The sequence below is a fragment of the Brachyistius frenatus genome, unplaced genomic scaffold, assembly GCF_029030835.1.
Source record: "Brachyistius frenatus isolate BFR_SWC_R1_liver_20210118 unplaced genomic scaffold, ASM2903083v1 Contig_5, whole genome shotgun sequence".
Lineage (NCBI taxonomy): Eukaryota > Metazoa > Chordata > Actinopteri > Embiotocidae > Brachyistius > Brachyistius frenatus.
The window spans coordinates 6,626,949-6,644,604 of NW_027210604.1; the positions used below are offsets into that span (position 1 = coordinate 6,626,949).

Sequence of the window (17,656 nt, forward strand, 5' to 3'; positions counted from 1 at the left end):
ACACATCCTGAGGGGTCATCAGATAAAACAAAGTTCTGATCCACAAATTTGTTTTGAGTTTTTTTTACCTTTTCCTTTCATCTTTGCTGAGATGTTGCAAACAATAATTAAATTAAAGCATAGAGGGAAAAATCTCTATTTGGTGGGGCCGTTAACCACATCTGAAATGTGACCCTGACCACAAACTGTTTTTTTCAGAAGCCAAAAAGGCTGGAAAAAGCTGATCTTCAACTTGTTACATTATCCATTGTCAAATCTTCATCTTAACCTGCCAAATAAATGTAGTGAAATAGAAAGCACAATATTGCCCTCAAATTGTCATGGAGTGAGGGTATTAAGTGGCATCAAATGTTCAAGTACAGTACAAGTACCTCAAAAATATGCTTGAGGAAATGTACTCGGTATTTTCCCACCACTGACCTTATACACTAATATGTTTCCGTTTTATTAACGCAACGCTGTAAGCCTGAAAGTAGTCAAACATGGAGGCTAATTTAAATCATAACCATGTAAAAGAATCCACAGCACCACATGTTGAAAAACAGTGGAAGTTGCCTTTATTTTGTTCAACAGAGAAACTGCTGCGACATCGGAGTAAACCACTGAGCAGAAACTAACATTCACACTGAGCCGCTGAAACAATGACTGGCACAGTGGAGCAGTAAGGCTTAAGGACGCCTCAGACACATGCACACATACTCACACATGCGCGCACCACACACACACACACATACATACATACACATACATACATACATACACACACACACACACACACACACACACAGGCTCACTCACACACACACTCAACTTCATTTACATCAGCTATGTTACACCTGTGCTGCTGCTCAGGCAGCAGCCTTATCACTATCCCTCTCCCTCTACCGTGGTCAGAGGGAAGGGGTCAAGGGTCACCTTGAGATCAGGTAACCTCTGTTCCCTGCTGTTGCCTTAAATGCAGGGCTATTTCAGGGCTAAGAGGCGACATAACACAGAGACCTTAACCGTTCATCTCTATGGTACATCTCTAAGCAACAAAACCCCCAGCGATTACACTTCGAGGCCAGCCGTGGGCCTGGAGGGCGGGGTTCATGGGGTGCTGAGGGGATGTCATGCTCTGGCCAAAGGGAGGGCGAGGAGGAGTAGGGCACTGGCCGAGAGGATACTTTTGATTGGTCACTTGGTAGAGCGCCGGGTGGGCTCAGAGGCGGTGGGGGGAGGCGGCGGGCCACGGCGGTCTAGGTCTTCAATGTAGAACATGATGAGCTTCCTGCGCTCCTCGGGCACGCACTCGAGAACGAGGTACCGCTTGTCGTTCTGAAGGATCTTCTCCACATCCTTCAGATGCTGCTCTGACTCCTGGATCAGCTTTCTCGACCTGAGGGGAAGGGAGACGGACAGAAGGCGCTCAGAAGCCGGATGGCGACACCATGAACAGTATCCTCAGTGGGGGCCCTTCATTAGATCTCATTTCTACTGTGAATAAATAATTTACTTTTAATTTCCAATATTTTTCCTGCTCAGCGCTTAAAATACATGAGACAGTCTATAAATGCAATGAGACATGTGAAATTACATTTCACAGTACATCAACACGTTTGCAGCTACCAATCAAATTGCATGTATGAGAGTTTTCCAATCATTTAACAAAGTTATTATTTATGTCACCTTTTTTTCTAACCAGGTAAACCATTAAAAAGAAAGTCCTTAATTACAATGACGGCCTGCGTTAAGCGCAGAAATATCAAAATAAGAAAAAATGTAATCAATTTCTATCTTCAATATTTGTCTCACCACCTGCTCAAGATAGTAACAATTGAGCTTGTCATATAACAGGTTAGAATTTCTACTATTTTTGGGCAACAAAACAACCTGCAATATTCTTAGCTGCTTGCTGGTGCCACTTGTTTTGGTAATGACTATGTAAAAGTGAGTGTGCCGACCTGTAAGTGATGAACTTCGTCTCCTTCAGCAGGGTTCTGAAGTCAGCCTTAGCTGTGATGTATTTGTCTTTGATGTAATCTTCAAACTCCCGCTGTCTCTTCTACAAAGACCGATAAACACATCAAACATCAAAACTCCATAAAATGCACGCGTGTTACGACTGACATACGTTACAACAAAATTAAATACATCATGATATGTCTCAAATACAAACATCAACCACCTTGATGAATTCAGAACTGGGTTTGGATTTCAACAGATGATAGTAGTCTGATATGTTTAGTTAAAAATCCTCTTCAGGCTGACCGAAGTCATTTTAGTTAAGAGTGGAATCGACCTGATTCATCACGTATTTTTGTTCAACCTGATCAAGCTGCCCCAACAGATGTGGAACAGGTTACAGATGTTGTTTAAGGGAGAGGTTGTTGTTCTTTAAGATATTAAAAGAGAAAACAGTGTATTGAGCTGAAAATGTTTGTAATTATAACAAGGAAATGTTGACAACTGATGTCAGAAGGGTTGCAACGGTATTTTTACTGAGTTTTTTTTAACTGTATGATTTCAGACAATATCACAGTACACAAAGTTTCACAATTATCATCAGTTACGACTCTTAAAGGGAGGAAAACAGACGAGTCTTTGATTTGGTTGAACAAACGTTGACTGAAGGCCTAATTGAAATTTTGAACAGTTTGACACCAAGATGTCTCCCTTTTGAAAATAAATAAAACAACACTAATGAAAAAAGAGGATTTTACTGTTGATTGAACTAATGATTTTTAAAACTGCTGATTATTTTCTCCAAGATTGTTTGTTTGTAAAAATTCTGAAAATAGTGAGAAAAGCCTCAAGTGCTCTGAACCATTATCAATAGCAATGAATTTTCATCCCACAGTAAACTGTGATATACTCAGACGTCAGTTTAACCAAACGAGGTATATTGCTTTGTTTTTTTCCTTTCTCGCCACTTTGCACCAAAGTCACAAAACTCCTGTAAGTTATAGTCAAACTGACTGTTGACTTCTATCACTTTATAAGTATGTAAAGAAAACAACACAGATCTTACTCTGTCACTGGAGGAGAATTTAATGCAGCGAGGGTCCTCCTTGATGACCTTCTTCACCTCCTTCCATGTAGTTGTCAGCGTGATCTGCAACCCAAAGGAAAGAATCTGTCATCGAGATAACAGAAAACGTCAGAGCTGCTCACCCAACACATTCAAAATCATTGATCAAGCCAATAAACTGTAGCCATGCTGGTTATACACAAAAACTAACTGCATGTTACAGATGACAGGCAACCTGTCTTTACATCTCACCATGCTGGTCTCGTCCAGTAGCTGTCTGAAATGTTCTTTCTTCTTCTTGGCCAGCGCTTCCACGTGTTCGTTAAACAGCTTCTCCTTCTCCTCTCTCTCCAGCAGCGACGCCGACTCCCAGCGATGGTCCTTCCGCAGGTTGCGACGCGTGTCCGACCACGTCGCATCTGAAGAGCGTACCTGAGCAATGAATAAACAAGAACACATTTTAGAAGCGGGGAAAAATGTAAATATAATTGAATGTTCAACGGGAACGACGTCTCATCAAAACATCCCACGTGACTACCGCAGCAGTTACAAATGTAGATGTAAAATCTCTCGTGTTGACTCAGAAGGTATATACAGCCGCGCCTGCAATCATGTAACAAATCAAGTGATAGAGCGGAAAGCGACAAATTGATGACACGCAAAAATCAAGGTGTTTAAAGGAGGGAGCTAAAAAAATAAAAAAAATAAAATAAAATAAGCAGCAGGACACCTCACCATGTCAGACATGAGAGCTTTGAAATGCTGAATGGCCTCCTCCCTCTTGTGCTGCTCTCTTTCTCGGTCGATCTCTTTGGTCTGTTCCGATCGGGCCTTCTGCACCTCCCGCTCCCTCTCTCTGAGGCTGGCCTCGATGCGAGCCTGCCGCTCCAACTCGCGCTCCTTTTCAATGTCCACGTTCTGCATGGGGTGACACACATGGTCTGTGTGACTTTCATTTGTTATGTGATTATATATGTTGTGCACCGCAGAGGCACTTCCCATTGGCAAAGCATATCTGATGATGTTGTGAATGAGGCATCAAATGTTCTTTTTCGTTCAGACTAATGCTGTATTTCTGACGGTCGTCTTGACCGTGAAGGACCGTGCTATTTTCCAAACACTTGCTCACAAACAATTAATGCTAACGAGAAAAAAGAGCAATAAGTAATGCATTAATCTATTACTCATATTCATCTCTGAAAGTACATGAACAGTTATTCAAGCAAAGCTCAGTTAGGTAGGAAGGTATTTACTTTATTAATCCCCGAGGGGAAATATATATATATATCAGATCAGATAGCACAAGGACATAAATACTGAAGCTAGTCCTACCTTGGCTTGTCTTTCCATGAACTGTTTGAAAAGTTCCTCTCTGAGTGCGGAGCTGTCCACAGCCTTGTATCGCGGGTCAGTCTCTAGCCTCTCTTTCACTTTGCTCCACCGCTGGCCTCCCTCTATGTGCTGGTCACTTATGAGATCAAAAAAGTCTTGCCTCACCTGGAAACAAACACAGACAACAAACCTGATTACATATCTGTCCAAGGCCACACGGTCTGCAGCAGAGCAGCACTCCTGCAGACGGTACAGCCACAGTAACTAAATTAAAAGACACGCGAGCAGGGCAGAAGAAGCCTGCGCAGGCGTCGAATCACAATCAGCCAAACTCTTTAAAGCTTTTCTTGTTCTAGAAAGAGATACAGCGCATTAATATCCAAGTGTGCACGAGTGATACCTTCTCTCCTCTGGATTTGGAGTCCTCTTTCTCTCTCTTCCTCATTGCGGTGATGAATTCTATGAAGATGGCCTCCCTGTCCTTCATCTTCTCTATGGTTTTAAACCGTGGATCTCTGCCGTGCTTCACCGCAAACTCACTGAACGTTGTTCTGCAAAGATTTATTTGAAAAAAAAAAAAAAAAATTCAAAACAAAGCGAGCAGTTACAAACATCTCCTGAATGAAATGTTTTTTAATATCACTGAGAAAAGAATAAAAAAGCAGTCTGTCCCTCTACCTGGCCGTGAGCTTCGCTTCCTCCATCATCCTCCTGAACTCATCTTTGGCCTGCATCAGCTTGTTCTTCTTCTCCTTCCTTTCCTCCTCCGCTCGTGTCTTCACATACTGATCGAACACCTGAAGAGGACATGAGCACGAGATACGATGCTGTGAGAAAGTGCAAGCGTGAAGACTACAGAGAGACACACACACCGCGGAGAAGGAAAGAAACTGAACCTGTTTCCTCTCTTTTGGGTTGAGCAGAAGGTAACGTGGGTCAAACACAATCTTGTGAAGCTCTTTGTCCCAAGTTGAGAATGCAGACACCTACATGTAAAGACAAACACTGGCATTAGATAGGAAACACGGAAAGAAACGTAATACAGAAGTATGTCCTTTACAATAGCATTTCAACAACGAGTGAGAACAATTAACTTACTAGATACATAAAAATCATCAGTCATTTGACTGTTATAAATGATGTAGTAACTGAAATATAAAATGTATCTTACCCCTCTTTCCAGCAGCATTTCTCTGAACTGGGTCATCCTGGCCTCCAGCGGCACTATAGCTCTTTCTCTGGCAGCTCGGAGCTCTGCCTCCATTGCTGCCTCCTTCTCCGAGTCTGCCTCCTTCATCTCCTCCTTCCTGAGAGGGTGAAATCACAGAGATCACAAATTAAAGATGAATCAAAATAGAGGTACAAGGGAGAAAAGTAAGAAAAAGACTCTAACGTTTTGTAGTACGAGCAGACTTACTTCCTCTTTTTGGCTTTGGTTGGCTCCTCATCCTGATTCTCTTCAGTAGCAATAGATACTTCAGGCTCCTCTTTATTGACAGCTGATACACACAGATACACAATAAACATTACCAACATTGCAGCGTAACAAATAAGAGAAGATAGCAGCACTGTTGTGGTTTTCGTTTACATCCACATCACAGACTTAATGCTCAATGATTCAACAAAACATAAAAGCGCCTTGTTCGGAATAAAACCCATTAATATACCTCTGTGTCTTACCTTAAAGCTTTGCTGGTTTGAATCTTATTACTCTCAGTAATCAAAACAATTGTGTTGAACGTCAAAATTGCTGATTGCCTGTGAGTGTATGTTTGTCCACACCTGTCTTCTTCCCGTCCTCCAGACCTCTCTTGTGTGGCGGCTCCTGAATGTGCTTGTCAACGTCAGCTCGACCGACCAGCTCCTCGGGCCGGTCCCACATGGACAGCCGTGTTGTCGGGTTGTAGAAGAACACGCGATCGTCACCCGTCCACACCACACACCTGATGCAAATAGACACACAAGGATTATAAAGAGTAAAAAAAGAAAGCCTTACATTTATTGCCATGAAGAGAAGTTGTGAGATAATCTGTGCTGTGCTGGTGTGCGTGCGTGTGTACCATGGTGTGCCAGGGATAGGGTTGGTGGCAATGGGCCGGGCTTTTTGAGCTGCTTTTTCCTCCTCTGTCATCTCCTCTTCTTTAGGCTCCTTAACAAAGACAGAGAAAGACATCATCATCTATTATTATATCATTATACAACCATTAATTTGTTTTGCTTTTATAATACATCATCATAATAAACAATAACGTACAGAAACATAGCATAGTTTATGTGGTACAGTGTAAGTTAGCCCGGTAAGTAACACTTTACAACATGCTTTCATTTCCTAATCACGGTCACAGCAATAGAGCACATTTAATTTATAAATCTGAAGTGTCTGTTTTTTGAACAATGGGTATTTCAACTCTTCACATACCTCCTTCTGATTATTAGCGTTTTCTATTTTGTTCTCCTCGTCCTCCATTTCCATTGCCTCAGCTTCCTCCTGGGCAAGGCGCTGTTTGAGCTTTTCTGCCTCTCTTTCTAAGAACAGGGAGGTGGAAAAGAGACACACACACTGTCAGGTACCTAAAAGTCGTGTTTCTTGGGGTGTTTGATTGTGTATCTTGTCTGATGAGAGACACAGTTGTTGATGAGTAGAAAATAAATGTAGCTACAGCACAGCACTTGTACTGCTTGAGATCTTATTAAAATATCCCACGCAACCACTGCCTACCTTTCTCCAAAAGAGTATGTGGTTTCTCCCAGGTGGACTCCAGCGTCCGGTTGTTGTAGTAGTACGTTTTCCCATCAGCCGTTTTGTACTCTGACCACTCGGGGAGCTGCAATGATCCAGCCATGGAGGCAGGAGCTGCTGAGAGTGCCAGCTGCGGGTGCATCATGGACACTAAAGGCGGGCCCATACCGGGAAGCATGCCTGTCATCAGTCAGAGAGGAAAAACACAGACAACGGTTGGCTAAGAGTCATCTCTAACAGAAGTTGTAGTGGACTGCAGTGTACTTTGCTTTGTACATCAGTGTGTGAGATGTCATTCGCCAGGTTGGCAACTTGTCATCAAAAACATGTATTAGCAAATCCAGAGGTAAGACAGAGCGCTCCACAGGCTGAATAAAACTGATTCAGTGCAACTTAAAAAGGGCTGTCGCTCTAAGTATTTGTCTGTTCATCAAGCAGAGTAGAATATTAAATGAGTGAGTGAATAAAACAAAACAATGAGTACTATCATTTTGAAGAGGAGACTGCTCAAATCTAAAGATGTCTTGAGGACACAACTATTTGACAACAAACACAAGCCACATAAACAAACAAACAGTGCCCCCTCCCCTCCCCTCCACACACACACACACACACACACACACACACACACACACACACACACACACACACACACACACACACACACACACACACACACACACACAACCCACAAAGGAAGACAACCACATGACCCACATGACCACAACATGTAACCCTACCTGTTACACTACTGAAGTGCTAGGAGGCAACAGCAGCTAGCGTTAATGGGACTGCACTAACTAAGATGGACTCTATCAGCTTGTCAACACGGATGTGTAAAAATGACTGATCCAAACAACCAACCATGGCCCATCTAACAATTAGGATGCCCATTTGACGACTTCTCTCCATTGCCAATTACAGGAAAAAAAAAAAACATCCTATCAGTTCCTGAGGACAACGCGCAAACAAAATGCATTAATGACTTAGCGAAAGCTAAATACTCTGACTACATTTTGCTGGAAGTTTGTTTTAAACAAAGGGAGGGTGGAGACTAGATTTGAGCAAGTTGTCCGGTAAAACATCTTAAAAACGAGCTTCTGCTGAAACACTGTGTGTGGCGCTGTCTGTTTGAAAGGATCCTGTTAAAGTCTGTGAGTAAAATCACAAACAAGCTGCAGATTTTGCATCGGTCTGTAGGAATGGAAGAAATTTCCCCACTGTACACCGAATGGATCATGTTCACAGCATTCCACACCATGCCACTGCTTGTGGGTCCCCATATGTACACCATATGACGCATGTCGACATCATTCACTACCATGCCATCTACTGTAAATCTGAAAAGAAGAGCGGCTGGGTGTTTACCGTTGGCGCTGGGGCCTGCCTTTACACACGGTGCACCTACTATCTGCATCATTGCTACACCTGCAAAAACAACGGACAAGCAAGTATCTGGTTGAACACAACAGGACACTAGACATCAGCTACCATGGTGTGTTAAGTGTGTGTGTGTGTGTGTGTGTGTGTGTGTGTGTGTGTGTGTGTGTGTGTGTGTGTGTGTGTGTGTGTGTGTGTGTGTGTGTGTGTGTGCGCGTGTGGCCCCACTCAGACAAACACACGGTTGAATTTTGGATTGTGCATCACCGTTTTTCTGACGATAATTTGTCTCTTGTTGACATTTATGTGCCTGTAATGCGTTTTAAGATGTTAGGAATGAGCAAAGTGTTCAGTCTAAGCAAAGATGTATTTGGAGGCTGTTACAACTGCATTTGCAGTTATGATGAAAAGAAAAGAAATGAACATGTTGAAAAGCACATCTGAAAGAGTGAATGCATAATGCAGGACCACCACAGATCCCAAAGGAGATCGGGAAGCTCCCCGCCAGATATAAAACCGTGGGTACTAATCGATACCTTGCCATATCTAATTTGAATTTAGCCAGAAGATTTATCCACAATGAACACGCACATTTCACAACCTGAATGAGATTATTTTTTAAATTCAAATTGCATAAAATTGAGAGACTGGAGCTGCAGCATGTTGGCTCCCCTCGTTTTTTGTTGCAGTAAAAAAATCCAACCATAATTCTAAGTTTCCAGAGACTGAAAACTCAGTGTCACAAAACATTCATTTTACCCAGCGACTGTTAGAGCTGGCTAAAATAGAGACACTTGAATGTTTTGTGAAAAGAAATAAGAGTTACAGTTGGACTCTTTGTATCCAAATGTGATTCTGAGTCACTATAAGCACAACATCCAAATCCTTTTTCATATGCTGCAATTTTCACCTATATAATAACAAGCAAAATGCTGCAGTGTAGGCAGTCGCAAAAGAGAGCCACGCAGCAACATGGGCAGGCTGAGGTGGACAAAAGTACATATTTTCCCGGATGAGACTGACCAATAAACCCGCAATATAGCTAATTTCAGTATCTGTTGTACAGCAGGAATACAGCTTTTCCTGTTATTGTGTCATTCTCACCAGGTAGAGGGATGTGCATGCCTGGCAAAGGCACCCTGAAAGGTGGCACCATGACAGGGGGGAAGGCAGGTATGGTTGCGGTCTGCTGGGCCACGCTGTGAGGCAGGGCTGCCGGCAGCAGCGGCACAGTCTGCACTGCCGTAACAGGTGACGGCACTGTGGACACGGTCACCACAGTGACTGGAGACACAGCAACAGATGAGGTCACTGTGGCAACAGGGGTGAGGTCTGCTACAATGGTGGCTTTTGGGAACAAAAAGACCAAAAAAAAAGAAAAGGAAAGGTATTTAGTTTTGCTTTTGTGTGTGTGCATGTGTGTATTCTTGCTGCTGATATGAGGCTGTGTTTTCACCTGCAATGGTCACAGAGGGGGAGGTGATACAGTCTGGACTGGAGGTGAGTGTGCGGGAGGCGGTCGTGGATAGGGAGGCTGACACCGCTGTGCTGGCTGTAGTGTTGACACTGCTTGAGCTGACAGCTGCAGCCCCCCCTACACTCGCACCCGAACCCGCAGCCCCAGCACCCGCTACAAGAAGAGGGTTGAGTTCAGACTGCTGGATGATCTTCACACCGTCGGGTTTACTCCATGATGACTCTCTGGTCCTGGCGTTGTAGTAATATGCCTGCAGCAAGGATGATAGAAACAATGACACTTTGAAGAGATGGTCACCAGAATATAAATATAAGCAACAAACTGACATATGTCATCTGTAATTATAACGAGGTGGTTTTATGTTGTAATCATTTATTTTGTTAATTCTATTAATGCAAGTGCTATTTCCAATACAGTGTTAAATAATTTAATTAGATGATATATCAAAAGATTTTCCTTAATCTGGTTTAATCTGTTTGTGTGCATGATGTCGCACAAAAGGTCTCAAATATAACAAATCCTTTTTAGTGGGTAAGTGACTCCGTTAAGCAATTCAACATTTTTTACAGACATGCTCCTGCAAAGCCGTTCAAGTACAATCAAGTGCTTGGCATCAGTTCAAAAACAGTACTTTCCTACCTTTCCCTCTGGCGTCTTGTTCTCTACCCAGATCTCCTCTGCAGGGTTGAGTCCAGGGTTTCCAGATGCAGGAACAGGGGGCATCCCAGGAGGAAACAGCATGCCGGGAGGAGGTGGCAGGTTACCAATGGGAGGGGGAAGGAACGGAGGTCTCTGCAGAAGAAGATAAGAGGCCTGACATTTAGCTTTCAAATTGCAAGAAATAAATTTTGTCTATTTAAATACGCAGTACTCCACCACAATGTGTCTGCAGTGCGTAAGGTACACAAAAGTGCCTTGTCAGATAAGTACTTTACTACTAAAGCCAGCAGTCAATACTTATCGGACTCTTTGGATTCAAATTGGAAAGTTTGAGCATCAATATTGTGTCATTCAAGAGAGAGTCATATGGCATCAATGAGCCAAATTATGGTGCAAGTCAAGGATATTATAAAACACAGTTAGCAAAATGCTTCCTTGATTCTCTTTATGTATAATTTTAAGCACTAATGTTGCTGTTATGTTGTTGTACAGGAAAGGACAAAAGCTTTGTTTAAGGTCAGTTTCTTTGCAGACCTCGTCAGCCAGATGGCTGCACCACAGATCGATATGAATTCAAAATGCAATTTCCATGAGGGAAATGCCCTATTTTGAATACAGTATTCTGACTTACTTGCGATGCATTTTCCATACGTCTAGCTAAGACAAGAGTCTCCTCATTATTTGAAGCGCCAACTCAACAAATTAGCTTCAGGCAACTAAAAATCAGAGCTTTTTGCAGCACGGATGAATTCATTTAGCTTTATCTACTTATCTCTGCAGCACCTCATTATTCGGCGCTTCATTTATATTTCTATAGAAATGCAAGAACATCCCTAATAGATTCCACAAAGAAAACCATGCATGTTGTAAAGAAATGGGAAAGAGACACCTGTAGATGGGGAGGTCCCATGGGTGGTGGCATGCTGCCTGGCGGTGGGATGGGCGGCATGTTGGGGTCAAAAGGTGGGCGCGCAAATGGGGGTCGTGGCGGGGGTCCCCTCATCATCCCAAAAGGAGGTGGCGGTGGCCTAAGGAGTGGTGGAGGGCCCCGTAACACTGGGGTCTGGCCAGGCGCAGGCGCGGGTGCAGGAGCAGGGCCGCGGAACCGCACTGCCTGCTGCACCATTCTGTCACAACAAAATAATACTGAGTTACAAACAGTGTTTGATGAACCATTCAAAAAAAAAATTTTTTTTTAAATCACTAGAATATCATCACTCATGGTCAATAGTAACACAATGCTAAAACAGTATAACCGCTTAAAGTAACTGTAACTACAGGTATAATGTATAATGACACAAAACATATCACGAGATCTATTTATGCAACATCTTTACAACAAGGTAATTCAAAGTGCATTACATAAAACATAAAAAGGCATCAAGGAAAAAAGTGAAAGCAATAAAAAGGTTTTGAAAAAGCATTAAGATAGAAACAAAAAGGTTTTGTATAGAAAAATTAAGTTATGAAAAGAATACAAGAGTAAAATTCACACTGTAGTGGAAGAAATGATTCATTATTTAGTTTACAAAAAAAAAAAAAAAAACAGTGGAAAACAGGGAAGTCTCCTGCCTGGATTTAACAGAACTGAATATTGCAGCAGACATGCATTTCTGAGAGAAAAAAAGCTGAACACTGCTTCTTCATGTTTAGTTTTTACTCGGGGAGGGACAGAAAGCAGACCAGTGTCAAGACGAGCTGAGGGCTCTGGAAGATGCCCTAAACCATCCAGTGCTTTATAAACAAACATTATTTTTTTGAAATCAATTCTTTGACAGAATAAGGTCAAGTTGTAAACTAGTGCATTTTCACACCGGATGCATCTTTCGGCTGCCAATTATGAAGTTATTCAGAAATCAGTCTGGGAGAAATTCGGCCTAATTTTTTTTTTTTTTTTTTTTCCATCTACACTTAAAAGCACAAAAGCTGTCCTTCACAACACGAATAATAATAAATAAAAAAAATAAAAAACTACGTTGTGCGCCATATAACTTTGTGTTGTTTTATTATCATATATGTTTACACTCATTCTTCGTACGTCGATCCAAGATATAATCAAACATCCAAAGTGAGTGAATGTGGTCTGCTGCTAACGAGGCTAACAAGAAACCCAGTTCATTCAAAACACTCAATGGACGGAGGGACGTGCCGCTGCTTACTAATGTACAGAGCTAAACCGAGCTAGCTGGCTCAAATTTGTCAACAACCGTGTAAGGAACGAGTCGGCGGCTGTGCGTGAACACAAACCCCGGGGCCCGGTGAGTTTTAGGTAGCCCGGCAGGAGAAGAAAACATCTGTCTGTGTTTACCGCGTGCCACGAGCGGGTCGGACACAGGCGAGCCGCTTGGCAACACAGGCTAGTTAGCCAGCGGGCTAGTTAGCTGGCGTGGCTACGTTCACCATTGTTTATCACAAACCCTTCCACCAAAACACAACGCCAAACGACTGCAAATCAAATGCGGGCTTGTCTTTAATATTAGATTCGGCTGATGTCGATTTAAAGACTTTGTCGGCTTTTATCTGACCTGTTGTCGTTGAACCCGATAGTCTCGCTCTCTGCCTGGTCCGCCATTACAGGAAAATGTATCCACTCTCTTCCTGGAAACGCCCCTTCGTGATTTCTACTTGTCTTATTCGCTGAGCGTCGATGTCAATCATACTTTACTCGGAGCGACGTGAGCTCTGATTGGATATGGATTTTTTTTTCGTTGGTCAGTTTGGGTCCCATTTTTCGTGATGTCTTTGTTCAGACTGTACAAGGGTGTTGTTTGGAATAAAGTGGACTCTTGTCACTGACCATGTTTCCACTCTTCCCCTGGGATTTTGTTGATGGTGGTGGAAGGTGTTTTGTATGCTGTGGGTATTTTGTGTCCCAATGTTCTTCGTATCAGTAGAAACAAGACTTGTCCCCTACTTAAAAGTAGTAGTAGTAGTAGTAGTAGTAGTATCCTACAGTGGAAAACTACAGCACCATTTCTTTTAAGCCCTCTTTTTAAAAAAAAAAAAAAAAAAACTTGCATATCTAAAAGTCAAAGCCATAACAGTATTTGCACAATATCGTCTTAACAACATATAATTAATCAGAAAATTCTATCACAGGTATGGCTTCAAGAAACGTGACCATATCTATTTGTTGTGTTTCTGCACAGGTCTCCACACCGAAGGTTTTCGAGCAGCTTTAGCTCATTAAAAAAGTAAACCCAAAACATCACATCAATCTCTTAAGTGACGTTGAATGTGGTGTAAAAGGACAACTGTTAGTTTTTAAATCTCTCGGTGGTATCGAACCAAATGTCTTTTCAATTCACTAAACATAGAGAAACAGCAAAAATAATCTTGACATGCGGTCGTCCAACAAACTCTTTCACTATAACAACGTAAGTAAAAAAGTGTTAACACAGGCATGCATTTAACCTTTAATGGAGAAACATCGCCATAGCCTGGAATATTTTGAACACATGAACATTAGCTGACTACCAGGTACAGTCACAGAACATTTTATTTGTTTGATCAAACATAGATCAGTCCATGTAAATATCGCTAACAGAGTTACTTTGTAAGTGCTGAACATCTCCTAGAACCCAACAACATCAACATAACACTCCTCATGTTCACTCTCCATTGTAGTGTTTGAAGACAGCTGCTGATTGGTGACAATATCAGGCTGTTGAAAGCTCCCTGAAGTGCTGGTGGAGCCAAAGAGGACATTTCCCCTAGTATCAGGCAGGTAATGCTCCTGCTGCATGTTTACCCTGCCGAGGGAAGCCACAGCGATCGTGTACCTCTGCAGGTGAGTGTGGTGTTGATTCCTCGCTTCTTCCATCGGGCTGGTAATGTTAGGACAGCTGAAGGAAAGCCTGATATCATACAGCAAGTTAATTAGAAAATGTACACCTTATTTCACCCTATTAAAGTATCATATAACAGTCTGCATATATAGAAGTGACCCATCTTGTAAATGTACACTTGAATCCTAAAACCTAATCCTTCTCTGCATGCTGCTGCTACTTAAAATAAATCAAAAGGAAACTGTTTTTGCTTGTATGTGAGGTTGTGTGGGTTGATAGAAACATTTTATATTGGTTGTAATTTGTCAGTTGTCAGGATCAATTCATTAGATAGGATGTGGAAATAAAATCACAGAAAATAAACTAGGTGAGCTGAGATATTTTCCTGAACTTGCCTCACCTTGAATGGTGCATCTGGACCCTGGGGTAGGGGCTCATTGGATAATATGGGTTAAAATATGGGTAGGGATAGGAGCCCACTGTGTAAGGCACGACAGATTGACATGGATACATGCAGGGGCCCAGCAGCATGGACGGGACTAAAGGCACGGCTTGTGGCACGACAAAGGAAGCTCTAGAGTCTTGGTGCTGTCCAGCTGCCTGTCCAGCTCTCTGCTCGGAGGAGAAACCTTCTGTGGAGCTCTTCCTCTTGGGGCGGTACTCGTAATCTGGCATTACAAAACACACGAGAGAGGGCCAGAGGAAGTGAAAAGTAGAGGTTTACCATCTACACCGGAACAGATTCAAACTGACAATTTATCCACAGTGTTTCGGCACATAAGATACAGCAGTAACTTTGTTCATCATCTTCTCTGCTGCCATGTAGCTGTGTGATGATTCGTACCAGGGAACTGCTGCTCATGCATGCGTTTCAGTTTGTGAGCCACTTCAAAGTAGGGCCTCTTCTGTTCCTCACTGAGCTTGGACCACTCACTGCCCAGCTGAATACTGGTGTCTATCATGCTGGATTTAGGACGTGCTTTCTGCAGGGCATCTCGGTGGATGTGAGCCCACACCATGAAGGCATTCATCGGCCGTTTGATGCGTCCCGTCTTGTTTTTGACAGACAGCATTTGCTTCAGATCTGAGGGAGACATTTGGGGAGTGATTGGTTTACTTGTGTAGGAAAAAAAAAAAATTCAGAATAAGACACATTATGTGTAAATACATTATTGATCATTTAGATGTTCAGTGTATTTGTCAAATTCCTGTTGTGTATCTTTTTATTATTTGTATTTTGGAGTTTTGTATATGTGAACTGAGGCCCAGATAGCAAATGGTAATTGCTAATACATATCACAGATCTTTGGAAACCCATTTTCACCATAAATTTTTTTTTATGAAGTATTAGGGTTGTAAAAATAAAAAATAAAAATCATACTTCCTCAAACGTATGAGATACTAAGTAAAAAAAAGTAGATAGAAAAGTGGGCAATATATAGGCAAAGATTTATCTTTCTAAGTCAAAAATAGGGGATGGTAGGTCAATTTCATTAATGGGCTGCAACAAATTATTGTTTTCTTGATTACTTAATTGGTTGTTTTGTCTTTAAAATGTCCACGAGCCAAAGGTTTTCAGTTTTATTATCATGGACCAAAGGACACAGACATTATTGAAATTTCCCATATTCAAGAAGTTAAAATCAGAGAATTTAGAGAATAACCAATACAAATAATTGAAGATCAAAATACTTGATTCATTTTCTGTTGAGTAAATAATCAAATAATTGACTAATTGTTCTAGACTTTGAAGTAAAATTATTACCCTGTATCTCATTATATTGAGACAGAAAGTCAAAATTTGGATTATATCATTGTTTTGATTTATTGAATATGAATTTTGACTTACTCTGACTTAATAGCTATATCATATCTGTTCTTATATGACCGTCACAGTTAGGCTATAATTTTTTTTGGCTTCATAATTCTGACTAAGCACATCATTATTTTATTTTCCAAAATTGATCAATTTATAAGATAAATGCGCTTCTATACACGTGTTACAGCTACCACACCTTTCTCTGTTGGCGGGATGGTAAAAGTAGTAAGTGGATCACCGCTTCCTGGTCTAGTTGAGGTCTGGTTGTTGTGGACTGGATCTGGGTTCGGGGAGTTTCCAGCTGTCCCGGTTTGTGGGTTACCAGCCAGACTGTGACCTGCGACGGGACAATTCGTTCACCTCATTAAAGAGCAGTTTCACGGCGCCAACCTGGAAAGCAGCTGCTGCTGGACAGGTGTTTTGACCGTTGTAATCTTAGCACCCCCCCCCCCCCCCTCCCATTACTACACACACCTTTGCCACTGTTTGTTGTATAAGGTCGATATGGATGGTATGTGTCCCTCTTAAAATTTCACAACTTACTTGCGCCAACCGAGACGACGTAGTTTTGGTTTTGCCAAAACTTGGATCTCTCTCCGGTCCCATTTGGCAGTTGATCTCGACTTTGGCCTCCGATATGAAGGAATTGAACGTTGGTAAAAGCCGGGTCCTGACCTGGGAGTCTGCCCGGCGGACGGTATTCATGGTTAACTTTTCGGACCGTTCCTCCGTCTCCTCTTTGGTGCCGCATGTCCCCTGGGACGAGTGTCTTCGTAGTTATTTTGTCAGTGTCTGGGTTTGAATGTTGTTTTCATCTGGATGTGATGTATTGAGAGCAGTTTGTTGCCCAGACAACAGAGAACGTTTTGTACCACGTGGTGTGCACGTTCCAGCAATTAAAGTTTCATTGAACTATTGTTTTTTGACTTTTTCTTTGTTTAAGACTAAAACTGACTTTTTTTTTCTCTGTCAATTTACAGTCAATAACTCATGATGACAAAGTCAGCAAAGTGTTTTTAGAAACTTACAAATGATAAAAGATCTAAAAATGAATTCTCCTATTCTCCTATTTTCCTATTTATGAAAGTAGATTCAGACCTTCAAATAAAAGGCAGGTGCATAAACAACACAGAGGCTGTGATAAAAAGAGAAGGGTTCTGACGACCTACTAAATCCGCTGCGGGTCAGAGCCAGCCAGAACATCAATGACAAGTAGACCTACCCCAAAATATCTCTTAATAAATTGGTTTTTAAAAAGTATTTTTCTTTTTCTTTAAATATTAGCCTATATCATCTGAACACATTTTCCCATCATTTTCTTTCAAAGGTTTTTATACGCTGCTATGAACTTTTGGTTCAGAAATCATTTTTGTGTCTGTTTTGTGTAGAAGTTGCCAAAATGAGGACGTACAGGGAGAATAATCTTACTGCTACTACACTACAGCTAATG

The 17,656-nt window shown here is 41.9% G+C and overlaps 2 protein-coding genes across 5 annotated transcripts; both read right to left on the reverse strand.

Annotated features, from left to right (window-relative positions):
• Nucleotides 1-534: 534 nt before the first annotated feature.
• Nucleotides 535-13,198, reverse strand: tcerg1b (transcription elongation regulator 1b (CA150)). 4 transcript variants are annotated; one of them, XM_069719026.1, is made up of 21 exons: nt 13,125-13,198; nt 11,489-11,726; nt 10,579-10,731; nt 9,919-10,189; nt 9,567-9,809; nt 8,451-8,510; nt 7,062-7,262; nt 6,762-6,868; nt 6,403-6,491; nt 6,125-6,285; nt 5,760-5,841; nt 5,514-5,649; nt 5,239-5,328; nt 5,021-5,139; nt 4,743-4,893; nt 4,343-4,507; nt 3,746-3,928; nt 3,263-3,442; nt 3,011-3,094; nt 1,944-2,044; nt 535-1,378 (listed from the first exon to the last, which is right to left on the reverse strand). In XM_069719026.1, the coding sequence occupies exons 1-21, from the start codon at nt 13,169-13,171 to the stop codon at nt 1,177-1,179; spliced, it is 3,063 nt and encodes a 1,020-aa protein (XP_069575127.1). In that variant the 5' UTR covers nt 13,172-13,198; the 3' UTR covers nt 535-1,176. The 4 variants fall into 4 exon arrangements, with proteins under 4 accessions (XP_069575127.1, XP_069575118.1, XP_069575144.1 ...); XM_069719017.1 differs by having other exon boundaries at nt 3,011-3,115; XM_069719043.1 differs by lacking the exon at nt 8,451-8,510.
• A 975-nt stretch (nt 13,199-14,173) lies between these two features.
• LOC138634913 (SOX domain-containing protein dichaete-like) lies at nt 14,174-16,957 on the reverse strand. The gene is made up of 5 exons (XM_069722128.1): nt 16,882-16,957; nt 16,403-16,543; nt 15,232-15,471; nt 14,788-15,055; nt 14,174-14,456 (listed from the first exon to the last, which is right to left on the reverse strand). Exons 1-5 carry the CDS (start codon nt 16,955-16,957, stop codon nt 14,174-14,176), a joined length of 1,008 nt encoding a protein of 335 aa, XP_069578229.1.
• Nucleotides 16,958-17,656: the final 699 nt, after the last annotated feature.